The sequence below is a fragment of the Anabrus simplex genome, chromosome 8 (genome assembly GCF_040414725.1).
Source record: "Anabrus simplex isolate iqAnaSimp1 chromosome 8, ASM4041472v1, whole genome shotgun sequence".
Taxonomy (NCBI): Eukaryota; Metazoa; Arthropoda; class Insecta; order Orthoptera; family Tettigoniidae; genus Anabrus; species Anabrus simplex.
The window spans coordinates 78,359,799-78,383,542 of NC_090272.1; the positions used below are offsets into that span (position 1 = coordinate 78,359,799).

At 40.0% G+C, this 23,744-nt stretch overlaps 1 protein-coding gene across 1 annotated transcript in view; it reads left to right on the forward strand.

Moving 5' to 3' along the window:
- The window catches only part of LOC136878804 (short-chain dehydrogenase/reductase family 16C member 6), a 250,057-nt gene that overhangs the window by 204,601 nt on the left and 21,712 nt on the right, over positions 1 to 23,744 (forward strand). The window contains exons 4-5 of the mRNA XM_067152294.2: positions 11,172 to 11,390; positions 15,669 to 15,798. Of these exons, the coding sequence (XP_067008395.2) occupies positions 11,172 to 11,390; positions 15,669 to 15,798 (349 nt within the window). The remainder of the gene's footprint in view (positions 1 to 11,171; positions 11,391 to 15,668; positions 15,799 to 23,744) is intronic.

The following is a 23,744-nucleotide window of genomic DNA, read 5'->3' on the forward strand; positions in this document are numbered from 1 at the left end:
TAGTAATAATATTATTAATAATAATAATAATAATAATAATACCGTTCCGTACTTCATTCACCTATTATAAATAAAAATTATAATAATCACATTCATCCATATTACATACAGGTACAATTAACATGAAATAGGTCAATAACATCTCTCCCCCCTCCAATGTTGATGGAAAGTTCCACAGCGCTCCAGCCGCTCCGCCCTGCATCTCCCCCCCCCCCCCTCTCCACTCTATTGTCTACCCGATTTTATCATCCAATAGGAGAGATCCACATCGATCTACTAGGCCCCTCCCTGTCCTGCCCTCCCCTCCCCACGCACAGCGTGGCTCACCACAAACTTTCCATGACCACAGTCCTGAAATAGTGTTTGGTGACAACAGACTTAACATCGGCAGTCTAGATAAATACGTAAGTTTTTCACTATATTATAATTGTATATAATTTATTTTTTGTCATTACTGTTTCATGTTATCACTCATCTCTCTATCATTGACAAGTTTACGCTACGTAAACAATACTGTACATATATAAGCTTATTTTAAGTGATTTGATAGAATCTGAGGATGTTCTTGTAGAACGAAACATGTCATTCTTTGTATGTTAGTGTGTGTTTTACAGATATGCTTTTAGTGTTTTAATTTACATTGTATTTGCTATGTGTTTGACAGACTGAAAAGCCTTTGCTACATTTAACTAAGTCAACACTGGAAAACATGGCTTCATTTTTAACAAATTATTCGGCCAGTCAGGCAAATTACGAAGCCAAAAAGCTCAAATCACTTAAAATTAAAATCATGAACATTGACAAGTCAATCACATTTAATAAGAAATGCCTAGAATTAGAGCTCGTTCCTAAGTACATACCCATAAAAGCTAAACCCACAACAACTTCTGCTAAAATATCAACATCTCAATCACAGTTACTATGGATCAGAAACGAAATCAAATTCGCGTACATAAAGAAACAGCAAATCAATAAACAAATTCTACGCATCCATTTAAACCTAAGCAACTTCTGGCACCGCACACAATGGACATCCTATTCCAACTTTTTACACGATTACATTAAAAAGGAAGCAATCCGGAAACAGAAGGTTATTGACAATAAAATACGTAACCTAATGATTAAACAGAAAAGTCCAGATAACGCTAAGCACAACAAACTCGCGAATTTTCACCCTAGATTAATTAACAGATCAGACACTACCTTTTCAAAGAATGAAATAGATCTGCTAGAGAAAGGTCTCAAATTCAACTGCCAGGAACGTCATAACGAAAACAACATAAAACAGCTCATCACTGACGTAGAAATTGCCTGCGACAAAATACCCTCTCCACAAAGAGAAATAATAAAAAACGTAGCCACCAACGAAGCCCTAAAAATAATCGCACATGAAAATTCCACTAAACAACCGAATTACGCCACTCAATACTCGGCAATGAAAACAGTTAAGAACAAAATTAAAAACGACAACCTTATCATCACGAAAGCGGATAAAGGTAACACAACAGTCATAATGAAGAAAGACGAATACATAGAAAAAACAATAGAATTTATCAACAACAACGGTATTCAAGAATTGCAACGCGACCCTACAAATAAATTTCAAAACCAAATAAAGCAAGCCATCAAGGAAACAGACTTAATTTTCACGAAACAAGAAAAAGAAAGCCTCATAATCAAAAATCCTAAACTCCCCACACTAAGAGCCCTGCCCAAAATACACAAAGAGCTTTGTCCCATTAGACCAATAGTAAATTTTAAAGGTGCGCCAAGTTACAATGTAAGCAAACAACTGAACATCATTCTAAAAGAGAAAATTTCACTTAAAGGAGACAGATCAATTAAAAACAGCCTAGAACTAATTAAAGAATTAAATAAACTTAAAATAACAGAGAGCACACGTATGATATCCTTTGACATCACTAACATGTACACCAACATACCAATAGATGAATCCATTAAAATTATCGAAAACCTTCTTAAGGTAAACACCTCTCTACAAGAAACCAAAGAAATTATTAACCTTCTTAGAACAACACTACACCAAAATTGCTTTGCATTTAACGACAAAATCTATTGCCAAACAGAAGGGTTAGCCATGGGCTCACCGTTATCAGGTATAATAGCAAACATTTTTCTCAATAACTTCGAAAACATGTTCTTAATGGGCCAGCTTTCAAAAGGAATCTTACATTGGAGCAGATTTGTGGATGACGTCATATGCATATATGATAATGACGTCACTAATGCAGACCAGTTATTAAACACTCTAAATTCCTTACACAAATCCATCAGCTTCACAATGGAACCAGAAAATAACAAGAAAATAAACTATTTGGACATCACAATCAACAGGAATAATGACAACCTATCTTACAAGGTATACAGAAAGCCCACTCAGACGTCACACACTATTGACAACAACTCGAACCACCCATACACACACAAAATAGCAGGACTGAATACAATGATACATAGAGCTATTTCCATACCAATGAGCACAACAGATTTCAATGAAGAAATGCAAATAATTAAACAAATCGCGAAAGAAAACAACCATCCTCCAGGCACAGTGGATAAACTTTTAAATAAACATAAGAAAAGTCGCCGGGAAAGCACCACACACAACAAAGAAAACTACGTGGTTCTCAACTATGTTAACAATAACACATACAAAGTAGCTAACATTTTCAAGAAACAAGGTTTAAAAGTAGCTTTTCGAACGAATAACACACTACAGAGACACTTCAGCAGGTGCAACTTAAACAAAAAGGACCCTTTCTCAAATTCAGGAGTGTATGAACTCAAATGCCAAGAACCTAACTGCAACGCCACATACATAGGTCAAACAAAACGTAATTTCCATACAAGATACAAAGAACACAAAAACGCGATCAGATATAATCAGCATTCAGCCTTCGGGGAGCACATCTACGACTGTTCACACCATTTCACAGACATCAACACTGATCTAAAAATTTTACACTTCGAAAATAAAAGTAAATCTTTGAATATAAAGAAGCAATAGAAATTTACGTCGCAAAAAATACTAATGCCAATAACCTGAATGAGCATACACATTTAAATAATTCCCCCCTATTCGCTCTACTCACATAATATCTAACAACACCTACTCCTTAATTTGCTTCTATCGTAAATAATAATAATAATAATAATAATAATAATAATAATAATAATAATAATACACACTTAAATAATTTCCCCCCTATTTGCTCTACTCGCATAATATCTGACAACACCTACTCCTTAAATAGCTTCTATCGTAAATAATAATAGTAATAATAATAATAATAACGTCCCTTACTTTATTCAACTAAAATTTTTAATTTGCATTCATCCATATTACATAAAGGTACATTCGCATGCAAAAGGTCAATAACCCCTCTCCAATGTTAACGGAAGGTGAATTGCTTTTTTCATAATAGTAATAATATTATTAATAATAATAATAATAATAATAATACCGTTCCGTACTTCATTCACCTATTATAAATAAAAATTATAATAATCACATTCATCCATATTACATACAGGTACAATTAACATGAAATAGGTCAATAACATCTCTCCCCCCTCCAATGTTGATGGAAAGTTCCACAGCGCTCCAGCCGCTCCGCCCTGCATCTCCCCCCCCCCCCCCCTCTCCACTCTATTGTCTACCCGATTTTATCATCCAATAGGAGAGATCCACATCGATCTACTAGGCCCCTCCCTGTCCTGCCCTCCCCTCCCCACGCACAGCGTGGCTCACCACAAACTTTCCATGACCACAGTCCTGAAATAGTGTTTGGTGACAACAGACTTAACATCGGCAGTCTAGATAAATACGTAAGTTTTTCACTATATTATAATTGTATATAATTTATTTTTTGTCATTACTGTTTCATGTTATCACTCATCTCTCTATCATTGACAAGTTTACGCTACGTAAACAATACTGTACATATATAAGCTTATTTTAAGTGATTTGATAGAATCTGAGGATGTTCTTGTAGAACGAAACATGTCATTCTTTGTATGTTAGTGTGTGTTTTACAGATATGCTTTTAGTGTTTTAATTTACATTGTATTTGCTATGTGTTTGACAGACTGAAAAGCCTTTGCTACATTTAACTAAGTCAACACTGGAAAACATGGCTTCATTTTTAACAAACCTAATGTTTATGCAAACCCCATAGCATAATCGTTGTGAAGGTAGACTATACGTGCTTCTCGCTTCAGTAAGTTTGCATTCTAACCTATTAATGCATAAAATTCCGGGCTCTATTGATAAGTGTTCATTTTTCCGATTTCTCTCAACTTCGTCGAAACCTTTATTTGCCCTTTAGTTAACATATCAATCCTTTTATTACACAGGATGCTTCAAAATTACAGTGCGAAATTGCAGGGTTGGTTTCCTCGAATGTAGTGCAGACCAAAAGGTTTTGGTAAACACGGGTAAGGAAATTCGTAATTTCTGAGATACCAGACTATCTAGGAAGTATATCACTTGTTTGGCTCATGCTTTTTCATAACTGTACCTCTTCGTCAAAGAGTATCTTGGAAGTCTCACCATCTCGTACGGAGTTTTTCAAAAGCATTTTACCACACCCTTCTGTGTAGCGAAGCCACTTGGCTTGATCAATCCCTAGCAATAAAGATTGTTTCAGAAAGTCAAGATGGCTCCGTTCAATCACTTGGTATTTGTTGTTTGGTGAAATGATATGAGTAAACAAGTGGAATCAGAGGTAAGGCTTTTACGGACGATGTTATTCTGTATAGAGTAATAAATAAGTTACAAGATTGTGAGCAACTGCAACGTGACCTTGATACTGTTCTGAGATGGACAGCAGACAATGGTATGTTGATAAACAGGGTTAAAAGTCAGGTTGTGAGTTTCACAAATAGGAAAAGTCCTCTCAGCTTTAATTACTATGTTGATGGGGTGAAAGTTCCTTTTGGGGATTATTGTAAGTATCTAGGTGTTAATATAAGGAAAGATCTTTATTGGGGTAATCACATAAATGGGGTTGTAAATAAATGGTACAGATCTCTGCACATGGTTATGAGGGTTTTTAGGGGTTGTAGTAAGGATGTAAAGGAGAGGGCATATAAATCTCTGGTAATACCCCAACTAGAGTATGGTTTTAGTGTACGGGACCCTCACCAGGATTACTTGATTCAAGAACTGGGAAAAAATCCAAAGAAAAGCAGCTCGATTTGTTCTGGGTGATTTCTAACAAAAGAGTAGCGTTACAAAAATGTTGAAAATTTTTGGCTGGGAAGATCTGAGAGAAAGAAGACGAGCTGCTCGACTAAGTGGTATGTTCCGAGCTGTCGGCGGAGAGATGGCGTGGGAGGACATTAGTAGACGAATAAGTTTGAGTGGCATCTTTAAAAGTAGGTAAGATCACAATATGAAGATAAAGTTGGAATTCAAGAGGACAAATTGGGGCAAATATTCATTTATAGGAAGGGGAGTTAGGGATTGGAATAACTTACGAAGGGAGATGTTCAATAAATTTCCAATTTCTTTGAAATCATTTAGGAAAAGGCTAGGAAAACAACAGATAGGGAATCTGCCACCTGGCCGACTGCCCTAAATCCAGATCTGAATTGACTGATTTGTATTGATTGATGTCCAGTTAGTACCAGTCCTGTGAGCTGTAGACTGGTATTTCTAAATGCTTCTGTTTTTCCTCTATCCTGGTATGATTTATTTCGCATTCTACTTAGGTAGATTACTTTGGTCATTGATAATAAATCAACAGTCAAAAGATGTTGATTTTCTTGCAACGCTATCATGATTTACCTGGTGTGAAAATAGGAAACCACGGTAAACCATCTTCACGGCTACCGGTGGTGGGTTTCGAGCTCACTATCTCCTGATTGCAAGCTCACAGCTACCCGACTCATACCGTGAAGCCAACTCGCACGGTAATTCAGTAAGGCAGGGCAGATCAAATATGTACCACCGAACACACTCACTATTAAAAGTTATATTTTAGACTTCGTTGTTTTGCTGATGATACAGACGTTAAGGTTTGTTCCTAGCGGCATAATTCACTATAAAGATCTCCTGAAAGAATTTAACATCACTTCATTATTAAACAGACGTACAATAAATGATCAAAAATACCTCCATAGAGTTATCAATAATGTGGTAGATAACAGTTACTTTCTACAACAATTCTCGTTCAATACCCGGAAAGGAAGTTTAAGACACAGACATCTCTTGTTTCTTCCGATTTCTAAAACAGTATTTTATAGAAGCTCACCACTGTTCAGAATGTGCACTACTTATAACGTCACAGTTCAAAAATTTCCTGATCTTGATCTAGACTTTGCTGTTAGATACAATTATTATGTAAAATTATTGAAGAAGGCACACAGTTGAAGTAATGGTCACACTATGCTGGGCACTTTGAGTTCAGTTCACTATTTCTGAAGGTTTACCCTATAGGTGTATATATGTACTATATTTATACATATTTCTTGGTTAATTTGTGTTTCATTTTTGTGTTTTATTTTATTTAAATTCATATAATTTAATATAGATGAAGAAAATGTAAGGAAAACTGCAAACAAATTATCATTACTAATGTCTATTTGCACTTAAGATTTAATGTGCTGTTCATACCTATTGCTACAACTCATCTCTCACCAAACACATATATTTCATGCGTTACTTTCTACGATTTTCTTTTTGTATGTCAGTTTCTTTAACTGGCGTCAGTCTAAGATTGGAGTTATTTCTTTTGTAGATCCTAATTCCTAATTTATTTTATGTTTCTGTTTTTCTAATTTTTAATTCATTTTTAGATATTAAGTATTTTAGGTCATAAGTCCACTTCGAACCTGAAAAAGTCTACTTTTTAAATTAATATTTAGATATTACAGTAAGTATATTTAAACTTGAAAAAGTATTAATGTGCTGTAAATTCTGTTTGCTACTCTACTTGTTAATAATGTTGTATATTTTTATTTTTAGATAATAAGTTCTTTCTAACAATTGTTATTTTTAATAATTAATGCATAATGACTAAGCCACCTGTAATTGGAGAAACATCTCTGTTGGTGGTATGAAATAAATAAATAAATAAATAAATATATAAAACTAGCTGATGTACCCCTGCTTCACTACGGGATTCTCAGAAAGACTGACTACTTGGTTTTCCTAACTGAAGTCAACATAGGTCACTACAAAAACGTCAGTAGGAATGTAGCGATTAAAAGCAATGTTATATCATATAAAACACTCGATCAAATGAAAAAACCGCACATTTTCTTACTTTTAACGAACAGTACTACAGTGCCGATCTAACAGTCCAAAGTTTCAGAGCTGGAATGACCAGGCCGCAGAGAGCCGTGAACACTCCTCTGCCATTATTCCGTTACATATGCACACTGCTCATTCCATTCAATGTCTCAGAGTAGGAATTCAATAGTTCGAATGCTGTGTTACGTACCAGTAGTATCAGAAAATTTATGAACCACAGGAATGGCATGCTAAAGAAGAAAGTTAACTTACTACCCAGCTACTTCTCGCCAATATTCAGACAGGCTGTTACACTCGGTACGACCGGGCGAGTTGGCCGTGTGGTTAGAGGTGCGCAGCTGTGAGCTTGCATCCGGGAGATAGTGGATTCGAACCCCACTGTCGGTAGCGCAGAAGATGGCATTCCGTTGTTTCCCTTTTTCACACCAAGCAAATGCTGGGGCTGTACCTTAATTAAGGCCAAGGCCGCTTCCTTCACACTCCTAGCCCTTTCCTATCCCATCGTCGCCATAAGACCTATATGTCGGTGCGACGTGAAGCAAACTTTTAAAAAAACGGTACGCAGCAGAAATCCTATCTATAGGAGATAAATGGCAACAGGAGACACAAGGCACATCACAACAAACAACGGTCAATATAATGATATTGTTGATCAATTTTATGAGCTTTCCATATTGTAGGCCTTCACGTTTAGTTTTCTTTCGAATCTGTGATATTAGGGAGTCTTAAAAAATATTAATAGCGTAGATTTTAGTTCCAAATTCTCCGACTTTACATAACATATTTTCATTAAATTCTGTTTATCAATCTTCTTGTGACCGAGCTCAATAGCTGCAGTCGCTTAAGTGCGGCCAGTATCCAGTATCCGGGAGATAGTGGGTTCGAACCCCACTGTCGGCAGCCCTGAAAATGGTTTTCCGTGGTTTCCCATTTTCACATCAGGCAATGCTGGGGCTGTACCTTAACTAAGGCCACGAACGCTTCCTTCCCATTCCTAGGCCTTTCCTGTCCCATCGTCGCCATAAGGCATCTGTGTCGGTGCGACGTAAAACAAATAGAAGAAAACATAAATATTTGAGACTTAAATTACAGGCCTTCCACTAAGCTACCATTTTTCTCAGCGTGAATACAATTATTTATAGCCTAGATTGTAGCGACGTATCTTCCAGCTTTTCCTACCGATTTTCATTAAGTTACAACCACTAATTACATAAATATTTGAGAATGAAGTGTTAGGCCTTCCCCTAAACTACCATTTCACACAGCGCGAATAACATTGTTTATCGCCTAGATTATAGAAACTTATATCTCAAATTTTTATACCGATTTTCATCAATATAGGACCATTAATAACATAAATATTTCAGAATTATCTTTTAGGCCTCCCCCTAAACTACTACTGTGTTTTACTCTGCGTGAATAAAATTATTTATAACCTAGATTAGAGCGACTTATTCCCCGACTTTTCATACCGATTTTCATTAAATTCTCTTCAGCCGTTTTCTCGTGAGGCGTGTACATACATACAGACAGACAGATAGACAGACAGACAGATAGACAGACAGACAGAAATTAGAGGAAATTAAAAAATGTATTTTCTTGTTACTGTGGACACGACTGATACAGAAATACCATATTTTTAAAATTCTGAGCAATGTACAGACGAAACTCTAAGAGTTTTGTCAGTACATGGCTCATAATTTAAAAAGGATGGTATTTCTGGATCGTGTTCACAGCAACAAGGAAATGCATTTTTTGATTTTCCGTAATGTCTGTCTGTCTGTCTGTCTGTCTGTCTGTCTGTCTGTCTGTCTGTCTGTCTGTCTGTCTGTCTGTCTGTCTGTCTGTCTGTCTGTCTGTCTGTCTGTCTGTCTGTCTGTCTGTCTGTCTGTCTGTCTGTCTGTACACGCATCACGAGAAAACGGCTGAAGAGAATTTAATGAAAATCGGTATGCAAAGTCGGGGAATAAGTCGTACAATCTAGGCCATAAATAATTTTATTCACGCAGAGTAAATAGTAGTTTAGGGGAAGGCCTAACACGTTATTAGTGGTCTTATCGATAAATACCACATAACTAAAGTTATATAGTATTAAATTTCCGATCATTTATGTCTTATACATTTTTATCGTACCGGCTATGATAACAGAGATATTCATGAATTTGGATTTTTGTTACCAAGTCCATATCAGCGCCAAAACACGAGAAAATGGGTAAGCAGAATTTAATGAAAACCGGTATATAAAGTCGGAGAAAAAGGAACTACAGTCTACGCTATAAATAATTTTATAAGATGCCGTAATATCACAGAGTCGAAAGAAAATTAAATGTGAATCCCTACAATATAGAAAACTCATAAAAATGATCAGCAATACCATTACATTGACCATTGATTGCTGTGATGTGCTTTGTGTCTTGTGTTGCCACCCATCTCCGATAGATAGGATTACTGCTGCCTACCGAGATTTTTTTTTAATTTTTCCTTTAGGTCGCACCGACACAAATAGGTCTTATGGCGACGATGGGATAGTAACGGCTAGGAGTGTAAAGGAAGCGAGCGGCCTTGACCTTAATTAAGGTACAGCCCCAGCATTTGCCTGGTGTGAAAATGGGAAACCACGGAATACCATCTTCAGGGCTGCCGACAGTGGGGTTCGAATCCACTATCTCCCGGATGCAAGCTCACAGCTGCGCGCCCCCTAACCACACGGCCAACTCGTCGGGTCGTACCGAGTGTAACAGCTAGCCTGAATATTGGTGGGAAGTAGCTGGGGAGTCAAATAACTTTCACTTTAGCATGCCATTCCTCTGGTTCATACATTTTTTTGTTACTACTGGTACGTAACACACTGGTTCATCATAGCATTCGAGCTATTCAATCCCTACTCTGAGGCAGAGGAGTGTTCACGGCTCTCTGCGGCCTGGTCATTCCAGCTCTGGAACTTTGGACTGCTAGATCGTCACTGTAGTACTGTTCGTTAAAAGTGAGAAAATATGTAGTTTTTTTTATTTGATCGAGTATTTCACATGATAGCATTGCTTTTAATTGCTGCTTTCTTACTGACGTTTTTGTAATGATCTATGTTGACTTTAGTTAGAAAAACCACAAAGGTAGTCTTTCTGAGAATCCCGTAGCGAAGCACGGGTACATCAGCTAGTACAGTATACTATAAAGCAGCTAGTAACCCTGTAGTCCTCTGCCTATCACTTTTGTGTCACCATAAAAACTGCATAAAACTGAAGTAATGAGATCTAGAATACAGGCTGGAAACAACAAAAACCCAATCCGTGGAGTTAACCTTTTTGACTTGAACAGAAGAAAACGATTTTTGGCATCTAGTTTTACTCATGTCTCATTAAATTAAAATCCACAGCCTGTTTCCAATCATTCGACCGTATCAGAAATGGAATGAATGAAGCCCCCATCCATTGGCGAGGATAGGAGTTATGCCGGCTGCCGAAGCCTGTCCCACTCCTCCGGGGCAATGATTAATGACTGACAGATGAAATTAAATGATATTGGAGAGTGTTTCTGGAATGAATGATAACAGGGATCTCACATGGAGTGACCGGGATTTGAACCACGGAACTCAGCGGTGATAGGCCAGCGCGCTGCCACCTTAGCCACAGAGGCTCACTCAAATCTCATAATGCCATTTAAAATAAGAGTTGACTTGTTTTGTTTTTATGACAAAAAGGATTATGTGGTCTTTTACCCCTAGATACATCTACCTCCTTGTGAATTTTTTTTTTTTTAACTGTCGCCATATAATTGTTTTATCTTCTTAACTCAAAATTCCTGTTTAACTGCATGCATTGCGTTCATTGCATTCTAACTCGCTTTTACACTCGGAAACATTCAATTTATTAGAAGCTACGCTTGTTTTTTCCAGTTCTGTTTGGATACCGATACACCGACGGCGTACTCTTTCCGGTGTGACGTGTCCGACCGTGTCCAGGTGCAGAAGATGGCCGAGGATGTGCTGAGCTCTCTCGGGAGGGTGGACATCCTGGTGAACAACGCCGGGATCATGCCAGTGCAACCCATACTGAATGCACAGCCTACTGAGGTGGTAGATGTGGTCAATGTGAACCTGCTAGCGCACTTCTGGGTGAGTATATAATGCTCAGTTTCTAACTCTGTAATCCTCTAACGAGGTCACTGTGAACCTGCTGATCACTTCTAGGTGAGTATGTAGTGCTCACTTGCTAACAGGGACCCCAAGGGGTTCAGGCTGTGCGGCAGATCCTAGAATTTCTCGATGCATGGCTCGGTAACCGGCAAGGCCCGCGCAAGCCAAAGCAGTGCATAGAAATATTGATCCCCTGAATAACTGGACTGGCATGGAACGGACTAATGATTTATGTATGATACCTGTTGCCAACTAACATTACCTGGACTTTTTCAGACTACATTCTTTGCATGAACTATGAATAACATACCAGATTTTACCTGTAGGTAACTTTCTACTTCTGCCTATGTGTTTTTCGCTGGTTCCTACTACCAACCTGCTTCTGTGGATCCATGGTAGAGTGTCGGCCTCCGAATCCCAAGATAGCGGGTTCAAACCCGGCAGAGGCAGTCGGATTTTTGAAGGGCGGAAAAAAGTCCATTCGACACTCCATGTCGTACGATGTCGGCATGTAAAAGATCTCTGGTGATACATTTGGTATTTACCCGACAAAATTCATTAAATCTCAGCCATAGACGCCCAAGAGAGATCCGGTTTACTCTGTCTGCCATCTAGTGGTCCTAGAGTAAAACGGAACGTCGAAATTGACGAGCAGACAGCCTGATGGCGTCAAATCGAAATGTCTGCACACGGTAGCTGAGGCCATACGATTATTATTATTATTATTATTATTATTATTATTATTACCAACCTCCATTAAGACGCAACCTAATACCTAATATGCCTGGTAGCATGTTTGACATGGGGAGAGGCCGATACTTTCACACTATCAATTACTCCCAATCCTCCCTGCTGTCTCTTTATATTCTTAAAATTAGGAGCATGCCGAAGGCGATTTAGATTGTGCTGATTGCTACGCGGAGACAGCAGGCTTCGGGGGCCCCCCCAAAAAAGGAAAGTCTGTAGCTCTCTAACAAGGTCAACGTGAAGCCGTTACCTGACTTCTGGGGAAGAATACAGTGTTCAGTTGGTAACTCTGTAGCTTTCCAACAAGGTCAACCTGAAACTGTTTGCCCACTTTTGGGTAAGAATATAGGCCTAGTGTTCAATTGATAAACCTTTAGTCCTATAACAATGTAAAGGTGAACCTGTTAGCTCACTTCTGGATAAGTATATAGTGTTCAGTTGGTAACCCTGCAGTCCTATAACAAGGTCAACGTGACCATGTTAGCACACAGTGTGTTTAGTTGGTAACTCTGGTAGTCTTCTGATCCGGTGAACTTCAACATCAAGCAAAACAAATTAAATAAATAAATAAATAAATAAATAAGTAAATAAATAAATAAATAACTAAATTTGCTAATGTTTCATGCCTCATCGGCGGATCTTACGATAGAGTTAGGAATGGTAAGAAGGCAACCGTGGCATTATTGCAGTACATCCTCAATATTTTGCCTAATGTGAACATGTGAAACAATGGTAAATCATCTTCAAAGCTGCTGACAATAGATATTGAATACACTATCTCCCGAATTAAAACTGACAGCTAGTTGATCGAAACCGCATAGCCACCTCGCTCATAAATGAATGAATGAATGAATGAATGAATGAATTAAATAAATACATAAATGAGGTATTAGACCACACAGTACATCGCGGACGCTGCCTGCCACATGCTAAAGATATGAAGTATAACTGGACTTGACACACTTCTTTCTAGCTTACTTTTTCTATGCTATGTTTTATTTTGTCCATGTTACTATTTTATACGTAGGGTAAGGAAATTGTCTCGAAGTTGTTAACCAGGATTTCTTAGAAGCAAACGAGTCCAACAAGAAGATATAACGCTTATATAATGTGATGTATCTTTGTCGAAAAGGAATTACCTTGAACACTGTTAATCAAATATTGTTACAAAACTAAGTGCATGTCTGTCTGTTAGGTCATCAGCCCAGAGGCTGGTTGGATCCTCAAATAGTACCACCAAAGATTTTGCGGTTATAAGGAAACCGCAAAAACCAATGGCAGCACCAAAATGAGGCGTACTAGGCAAGGCGAGGAGTGAGGTAGTTTGGCATTGCTTTCCTCACTGGGTCAGAAAGTGCTATTGCAGCACGACTGACCCTATGAGCAACACCTTTCATAACACTCAGATGCACTAGTCGTGCTCTGAATGTCATTACTCAGCACCACCCATACCCCAGCAGCTTCCATATTGTCACAGCCATGGATAAGACTGGGACTTTGGTGGAAGCTACACTTTACTCTGGCCTGTGACTAAGTGCATACCCACTGTATACTTTACAAATAATTTTTTTAAACACAGATTACAACTCAGAGAGTTCTCGCCATGCTCTCCGATCATTATCCAGGAAATAATTAATGCCCAGTGTCCTATTTTGAAGACAGTGCCTTTATTCCATTTTGAAAAATAATATCAAGTTCTCAGTTGTATTATTTATTACTTAACCGTATACAGTAAGATGTTGTGATGCTATTTGGGACAGAGATGCCTTTATCAGTGATAAGCACGGTATTCGTAATTTATTCGTAAACTCATTAACAAGTTTCAAAACATAGAAGAGAGATATGAAGAAAAAATTGACCACATAATACGATGAAAGTAATGTCAGGTCAGGGAGGGAAGTAGGCCCAACTCACACTGACCTGCCACTGTGTTAGTCCTTTTATGTGGTCCTTTTCTTCCTGTCTCTATATATATGACTTGCTTTGACACTTGATTGTTCCTTTCCGATACAGTAAAACCTCGTTTATCCGGTCCTCGTTGATCCGAATCAGATTTGTGGACTTTTTAAAAATGTAATGTCCACATTAAATAACAATGACTAAGATAGCAAGAACGTAACTATAAGTACCTCAAATATTCGCTTTTAAGTTTTATTCAATGTACAGTTCCTGTATAGGTTATACAATAAATTATGGTAATATTGTACTGTAAATTGCTTTGTGTTGAGTTTAAGAAAGATTTACTAGAGTGCCACATGACACTGATGTGATACGACGGTGACGACGGTACTATGATGGAAGAAGAATTTGTAGCGGCATGAGCATCTACAGTAGACAGTGAGAAAGATTTCTTGGATGAGGAGGGAGCTATCACACAGCAACAGTGGATGATACATGCAGATGCTGCACACCAGCTGACAAACATCGTGGTATAGTTGGAGCGTCACCCCGACATATCACTCTAGCTGAACTGTTAATGACAAAGCGTTTGCGTGACCGTGCTTCATTCAAACGCCACACATGTTTGAAACAGAAGGCAGTGGACCAATTATTTGTGAAGAAATTACTTGATTTTATGTGGTTAAGATTCTTATATTGTTAATGTCTTGGAAAAAATACTATGTACATTATTATGTTACAAAACACAGTTTTTTTTTGTCGTCATAAACGGCAAGTCTGATTATTTAAGGATTTTGTTTTGCTTATTACCCATATAACCCGGTTTTGTCGTATTTCGTATTTTCGATTGTCCGGATTGCCTTAGGTCCCAGTTATTCCAGATAAACGAGGTTTTACTGTGTGGCTGTTTCTAGCCGAATACAGCCCTTGTAAGGCAGGCCCTCCGATGAGGGTGGGCGGCATCTGCGTGTTATTGTGGTGCTATGTGTGGTGTGTGAGTTGCAGGTATGTTGGAGACAACACAAACACCCAGTCCCCGGACCACTGGAATTAACCAATGAAGGTTAATATCCTCGACCCGGCCGGGATTCGAAGCCTGGTCCGTCTGAACCGAAGGCCAGTACGCTGACCATTCAGCCAACGAGTCGGACGGTTTTACTGTACTTAGACGTATAATTAATAGGCTTTCACCTTTACAATTTCCAGATACATCTTCGATGAGTTCAGCAGTGTGAATTCCATTGTCATCCCTCCATATACTTTTCAGTTTTCAGTTTTCCTTTTAAACTGTCATATTAATAGTTCAATAAACACAATGAGGGATGCTTCCTTATTGGAATATTATTGTCCTCAAAATATACATTCTGTTATTGATAGAAATTGATATAATTTTGTATATTAAAATGCACATTATTTCTCTTAAGGTCTAGCGTCATATATGAGGACAATCCATATCCTCTAACTAGGTTACGAAATTTTTTATAGTATATTTTTGTATTTGTACATGTTTTCATTTTAAGTTAAATACATGTTTAAATCAACTTCGGATTTAATAATTTAATGTATAATTTATAAAAAGCCTCGTCTAAAGTAGTTGACATGTGTGTTCAGACGCTGTTCGCCTTCCTCCCCGGGATGATTGCCAGGAACCATGGCCACCTAGTAGCGGTGTCCTCGCTAGCGGGACTTAGCGGCTTGGCCAATAAGGCGCCATACTCTGCCTCCAAGTTCGCTGTTACAGGTAAGACACTAATACAAAGTTACTATATTCTCAGATACATAGAGAAACATTGAATCATGGATATGTTTTTAGGCTTATAAGACGAAATTATTACACTCTTCATCGTTCAACATTGCAGGGAGACAAATAACACGTTCCTTTTTTTCGCTATTTGTTTTACGTCGCACCGACACAGATAGGTCTTATGGCGTCGATGGGATAGGAAAGGCCTAGGAATGGGAAGGAAGCGGCCGTGGCCTTAATTAAGATACAGCTCCAGCATTTGCCTGGTGTGAAAATGGCGTCGTTCTTCTTTCCATATGACGTACACTTGTTGCCTGTTTAAGGTGTTTGATTTTTTGTCGAATCTAAATTGCTTACCCCCAGCTTGTAGGTACGGCACGAGAAACAGTACTACACTAAGCTACAAACATTAGTCGTGATGAACAGTGCCAGCTGCCCATTATGCAGTACTTACAGTAAATTTGTAACTACAGCGTCCGGCTCCATGGCTAAATGGTTAGCGTGCTGGCCTTTGGTCACAACGGTCCCGGGTTCGATTCCCGGCAGGGTCGAGAATTTTAACCATAATTGGTTAATTTCGCTGGCACGGGGGCTGGGTGTATGTGTCGTCTTCATCATCATTTCATCCTCATCAAGACGCGCAGGTCGCCTAAGGGAGTCAAATAAAAAGACCTGCATCTGGAGAGCCGAATTTGTCCTCGGACTCTCCCGGCACTAAAAGTCATACGCCATTTCATTTCATTTGTAACTGCAGCACAATTACACTGACCTAACTTAACCCCATGGCACTACAGCCCTGAAGGGCCTTATCCTACCAAGCGAAGGCCTACAGATTACGAGGTGTCGTGTGGTCAGCACGACGAATTCTCTCGGCCGTTATTCTTGGCTTTCTAGACCGCGGCCGTTATCTGACCGTCAGATAGCCCCTCAATTCTTATCGCTTAGGATGAGTGGACCTCGAACCTTCCCTCAGATCCAGGTAAAAATCCCTGCCCTAGCCGGGAATCGAACCCGGGCTTCTGGGTAGGAGGCAGGCACGCTACCCTTACAGTAGGGGGCCGGCGCACACTTGCACTTCTTCTTCTTCTTCTTTTGCTACCGCTTTTCCCCACACCTGTGGGGTCGCGGGTGCGAACTACGTCACACATTTGCATTTGGCCCTGTTGTACGGTCGGATGTCCTTCCTGACGCCAACCCTATATGGAGGGATGTAATCACTATTGCGTGTTTCTGTGGTGGTTGGTAGTGTGGTATGTAGTCTGAATAATATGATGAGGAGAGTGTTGGGACGGACACATACACCCACTCCCCGAGCCAGAAGAATTAATCAGAAGCGATTAAAATCCCCGACCCGGCCGGGAATCGAATCCGGGACTCTCTAAACCGAAGATCAGTACGCTGACCATTCAGCAAAGGAGTCGGACTCGGCGCACAGTTTCACTACCACTTTTAAACTTCATAACAGCTCCTTAGTTAATAAGAATCACCGCGGACGGAAACGGTGTTTATTGTCAGGCCTCGTAAGTTGATATCTGCGCTTGCGCAGCAACCATGCTTACCCTCCCCACCCCTTACCCCACATGCACGCGTCTTCTCGTCAGACGAACATAGTACTTTAGCGTGCGTACCAAAATGAAACAGTAACTTCCTTATTAAAATCAGATCAGTTGATTGCATTGGAGGGATAATCAAGTAACAGATCTAAAACAATAATAGTACGAACTTCTCTCTATTAACCTGTATTGTTCTGCTGTCTGTACGGTATAAAGAAGAAGGCTATATGTTGGGTTCCATTGCACATTTTTAAGTGGTTGAATTACTGGCAACTACTCTTGTAGGATGGCAGGTATCGGAAACTGACTAGGCAAATGTAGGCTTGTCTGGACCGTTTCTTATTCGTCGCATTCCTTCCTTGCACCTGCTTACTATCGTAGCCGCACCTGCGAAGATTTGCTCCTCGACATCTAGTGTTAAGAGATGTTGATAATTTCCCTCAGTGTTCGAGAAGTTAGGGCTGCCACAGGGCCGAAAATTAAATTGTAACTTAATTTAGTTATCTAGTTATCTTAGTTTACGTAATTAAATGTTGTTTTGCAAAATAATTATAAAATATGTCAGGCTCCATGTCTAAATGGTTAGCGTGCTGGACCTTGGTCACATAGGTTCCGGCTTCGATTCCCGGCAAGGTCGAGAATTTTAACCATAATTAGTTAATTCCCCTGGCATGGGGACTGGGTGTATGTGTCGTCTTCATCACCATTTCATCCTCATCACGACGCGCAGGTCGCCTACGGGAGTCAAATTAAAAGACCTGCCCCTGGCGAGCCGAACATATCCTCGGACACTCTCGGCACTAAAAGCCATACGCCATTTCATTTCATTATTAAATGTAAAGCCATCGAAATGATTTGGGTGTTCTCGTCCTTCTGTGACCTTATACATGAGACGCTACTGAACAAGGATCTAGAAGACGCAGTTAAAACAGTAAAACTGGTCATTTTTCTCTAAAGTGCAACGTAAAAATATCATAGCTGTAATAGTGTATTTAAAAATTGTTAGGCGAGCCGTAGGTTGGGGACGCCTGTTGTTATGGAAATATAGTCCGTAATATTAACGAAGCACAATTGCAAACGATGTTTATTCATACAATTCTAAGATACTCAGAGCCGTATACTCGTAAGACAAGAACTAGAGAGAGCATAAACAAAACAATAAGCAGCATAGTTCCAAATACAAACTGTATGATACGTCACACTCTCCCACCTTTCAATTTTGTTCTCACCAAAACACTTATCGCCGGTGAAACAATTTCACTGCCATTCATTGGCTTCTCAACTCAAGAAAATTGTGTAGGTCGTCTCACATCTCGTCCACTACCTGTCTGAGTACCTTGAACACCAGGAGGCATCATCCTAATGACATTCAGTTCCTGGACAGCTAATGATGAGTTATGTTTCGTACTGTCTTCATTGATGACCCTATACAACATGTCCAACGGGATCAAACGTTGTACCAGGACGAATAATCAACCCGTTCTTCGTTAATACGTCTTCCGCAGCCAAAAGAATAGCAACTGTCTTCCGTTTTTCATTAATGATTTCCTCTTCGTTTCCGATAGGTTTTTCCAATGGCCATTCTTCTTGAAGACGGTACAACCAGGAAGATCGTACCCACTGCTTTGAAGCTGCTAATTGACTGGCACAACAGCCTCGGCATGGTAGGTCTGTAGGATTGATGGTCCCTGGTATATGTCTTCATGATTCCTTGGGCGTGAGCTGGCGAATTTCTTCGACTCTACTTTTTACGAACACTGTCCAGGGAAATTCTCGTCAAATTCATGCCAACACTGTGGTCAAGTCAGTCCATATTAATAGATCTTGAGTACTGAATTCCTCCCATATGGATGACTCCAGACGTGAACTAATAGTGGCTCCCAATAATTCCAGTCGAGGAATTGTTGGTCGTTTAATAGGCGCTAATCTTGACTTTGATGATGGCGATGCTTGTTGTTTTAAGGGGCCTAACATCGAAGGTCATCGGCCCCATTCTTGACTTTGCTTGGAGCAGGTGACATATATGCCCGCCGAGGTTTCGGAACGCAAATATGCCACTGTAATAATAATTTCGTGTGGCTATTTCTAGCCGAGTGCAGCCCTTGTAAGGCAAACCCTCCGATGAGGGTGGGCGGCATCGGCCATTTGTAGGTAACTACGTGTTATTGTGGTGGAGGATAATGTTATGTGTGGTGTGTGAATTGCAGGAATGTTGACGACAGCACAAACACCCAGTCCCCGGGCCATTCGAATTACCCAATTGAGGTTAAAATCCCCGACCCGGTCGGGAATCGAACCCGGGACCCTATGAACCGACGGCCAGTACGCTGACCATTCAGCCAACGAGTCGGACAATATGTCACTGCAGAATATGCATCTAGGCTTACGTCTGAAAAAGCATGTAGGCTGAACTTCTACGTGAACGCTTCTTGATATATTTATCTTGTTTAATTCATCTGTATCTTTAAACCAACTTAAAAACTTGATTCTGATTTCTTTCTGAACTTCTTCATCCCATGGCCTATCATTTACATATTGAAGTAATAATTCAAGAAGAAGGGTAACAGATGCAGAGAACCCAATCGGATCAAATATCTTGTGAACAGCCTAGAGTAAAGTTCGTTTCGTAACTTTATCTGGAAGCTGTTTCGTTAACTCGGTAGAGTTGAGCCTGAAATTATCTTCCTCTCTGTTCCACTCTATTCCCAACACAGAGGAAGGTTGAACTGATTCTTCAATGGTTTCATCTCTATACTCCCACCCCGAATTTGTGCTTTGCAAATACGTTTTGAGTTGTCTGGATAAACTGATGTAGGTCACGTTCATTTGTAACTGCGGTGACATAGTTGTCAACATAAAAACTTCCTTTCGACTGGGTAACTATACTGCATGTGACAGTAGCCCGTTTTGCTTGAGTCTCCTTCCAAGCTTGTACCAGCAGATGATTGATGACAGTACCAAGCATAAACGGACTTGACGAAACTGTAAAAACCACTCGCTAATGTCACTAATGTCCTTGCCCGATAAGAATCACAAAATGTTTCGTTCTTCTGGCTCCAAAGAAATCTGCAGGAAAGCTTTGCGTATATCAGCTACAACTAGAACCCTGCGCGGATGTAGAAAATAATATCCGCATCCGCGAATGGTTATCCACGGATACTGTAAATATTTAAGTACAGTACATTATATCCAAGGTACTGAAAGGGGTAGATCTGTTAACATAATGCAATAGGCCTGACACCTAGCACCAGAACGCCTACAATCACAGGTTTATGAGGGATTTTCTCTTGCAACAACTACCGGCCTATTGACTTTTGTTCCTTCTTTCCATTAGTTGCGGGCAGGGGAGAGTTACGCTTAGGGTAGATTTACGGTTTTCTGGTCACAAGACTCATGTATCACCATTCTCCCATAACAGTGTCAAGAGTCACCTAACCACAACCAAAAATAAGAGTATACCTGAGTGAAAATCAATAAACATCATTATTTAGACATTACTAGCAAAATTATCCACACTGCCATTCAGTTTGTATCTGCTTAGACACTAACTTCGTGGATATCCGCATCCGTGCAGAGCTCAAGCTATAACACGTAGCCTACCTTCTTTCTTCCAAACCTCATCGGTGAAGTTCGGAAGAGCTGGACGAGATTTTCGCCCTATTCTAAACAGTCATTGAGGGATGGATTGCTTCCGTTTTCATCAGACGCATTAAAGACTGGCCTCACCGACGTCGTCAAGAATCTTTGAAGACAGGCCGTTGGGGAAGATATTTTAAAGTACGTCATAATATCTCATCTTGATGCAGCTCCTTCTTTGACAATCTCTTTAAAATCACGACAAGCTCGTGTAAAGAAACGACGAAGTTGTGTCCGGTCTTTATTCATTTTTCTTGATATCGGTATCCATCATTGGGTACGCCGTTCTTGAAGCTTTCTTTTCCAAGTTTCACGAGACCTTGTAAATTGTGTGACCTAGAATGTCCTGTCACGGTCGCTAGATGTTAAGGAAATATACTCCGTAGTATTAATGAAGCACAATTACAAAGCCACTTAACACTTATTTATATAAGAAAAGGCGTTTACTCATACAGTCTCTAAGATACTCAGAACCGAACAACTCGTAAGACAAGAGCTACAGAGAGCATAAACAAAACAATAATCAGCATAGTTCCAAAGAGAAATTATACAGGATGTTTCTATATTCCCATTACAGACTTCGAGGGCTTGCAGTAGAGACCAAGACTGTTAAGTTTAGCGTAGGAACTCGTGTCCGGAAACTTACCGTCTTCCCGCTACCTGTAACAAACCACCACACCACACGTTCAAATCTCCCGCATGTTTGGCGCCACTGACTAGAGTCAGTAGGTCATTGAACGATCACGTGATGCCCCATACCCCTACAGGTTTGTTGACATTCCCTACCATTCATTTGAGTGTGTGATCCGCACGGAGACGTGTTGTCCCTGCTGTTGTACTTGTGATTTTCGTTCACACTACAGTACAGCAGTTTCTTCACTACGTACACAGCAGTAAGCTGTACGTACAGTAGTTCATCTGCACCAAAAATTTGGGCAATAGTGGATAGGTCGTAGTGGTCCGATTGTTTGGCCTGCACGTTCACCCGACTTGACACCGCTAGACTACTATCTGTGGGGTCGTATGAAAACTTGATTTACGAGACTCCTGTGGAATCTGAGGAAGATCTACTGGCACGGGTTATGGCTGCGGTGGATGTTGGAGGACCAGGTATTGATGATCGTTTTTACGATAATATGATACGTAGGTACCGTCCGTGTCTGTGTTGATGTCGGTGGTCGTCACATCGAGCCCCACCTGTAGTTGGACCCAGACGGCAATCAGCAGAAGTCGAACAGAGCACCGAAAATGCAGGAGCTGTGAAAGTGTGCTGTGGTGGTTTTTTGCGGGTAGCGGGAAGACGGTACGTTTCCGGACACAAGTTGCTATGATAAACTTAACCGTCTTTATCCCCACTGCAAACCCTTAAAGTCTGTAATGGGAATTTATAAACACCCTGTATGATACATCATACCTGTAATATAACATGACCATACCATCATGTTATCATATTCCTGGAAATAATATTCCGATCCCAAACATTCCGCCCAGATCCATCTCTGATGAGACACAGCGGCTCCTGTTGCGGGCTAGCACAAGCTTGTTACTCTCATTTTTCTGTCTGTCTTAACTTTGGGTTTCCTTTGACGATATGAAAGTGCCTGATGCATGAGCGATACTCCTTATGCAACAGTTACTGGATGGTGAGAAAATGTAGCTCACTGTGCGTTTCAGTGGGCTTGGCACACTCATATGTAATACCGTAAATTCTCGTAATTAGTCAGGCAAGCAACAATGGTCCATAGTAGACTTTTGCGTAAACCAGTTCTTCTACTGTTTCGCAACATGTTTTTCTGCGTTGAACATGGAAGCTTAGTTACTGGTGCCCTCTTTGGATGAACTAATTTACTACCAAGAAAGAAGCGATAGCTGAAGATAGCTTTACTTTTACAACAATTTTGCTTTACGTCGCACCGACAAAGATAGTTCTTATGATGACGATGGGATAGGAAAGGGCTAGGAGTGGGAAGGAAATGACAGTGGCCTTAATTAAGATACAGCCCTAGCATTTTCCTTTATGAAAATGGGAGGTGGTAGTGGTGATTATTGTTTTAAGAGGGAGTACAACTAGGCAACATTCCTCTTAACACTATTCAGAGAGAAAAAATGGAAGGGATCCGAAACTTCGAAAAATGAAGATATCGGCCAAAGGAAGACAAGGACCACGAAGGGTGTGAAAATGAAAGACACCCTAGGCCTCCACACGTAATACCGTCGGGGTCGGAAAAGAACAAGTATTGACCAAGGGAGGTCGGATAGGATAGATGAAAGTGAGGAGCCTGGCACAAGTAAGTGGAAGCAATGCTAGGACTCAGCCCCGTGGTCGCTAACCCACCCACCCTAGTTCAGAGCCTGTGGGGACCTTTTAGTTGCTTCTTACGACAGGTAGGGAATACCGTAGGTGTTATTCTACCACCCTCACCCTCAGGGGAGTGAAAATGGGAAACTACGGAAATCCATCTGCAGGGCTGCCGACAGTGGAGTTCGAACCCACTATCTCCAGAATGCAAGGCCATTTTGTTGTCAGGTGACGCCTCTACAAACTATGTTGTGAAATAAGAGCAAGGTAAGAAAGGAATATTGTATTTGTAACGACACTTTCGGTGACGTTTGTAAGATATAACTATTCCTGGTTATTAAAAATATACATGTGGTTGTTAATATTTAAAATGAAAATGGCAGCTTGAAACACAACTGTAGTCCAGTGTTTACATAAGATTACAATTACATTAAACTTCACAAATTATGTTTTAA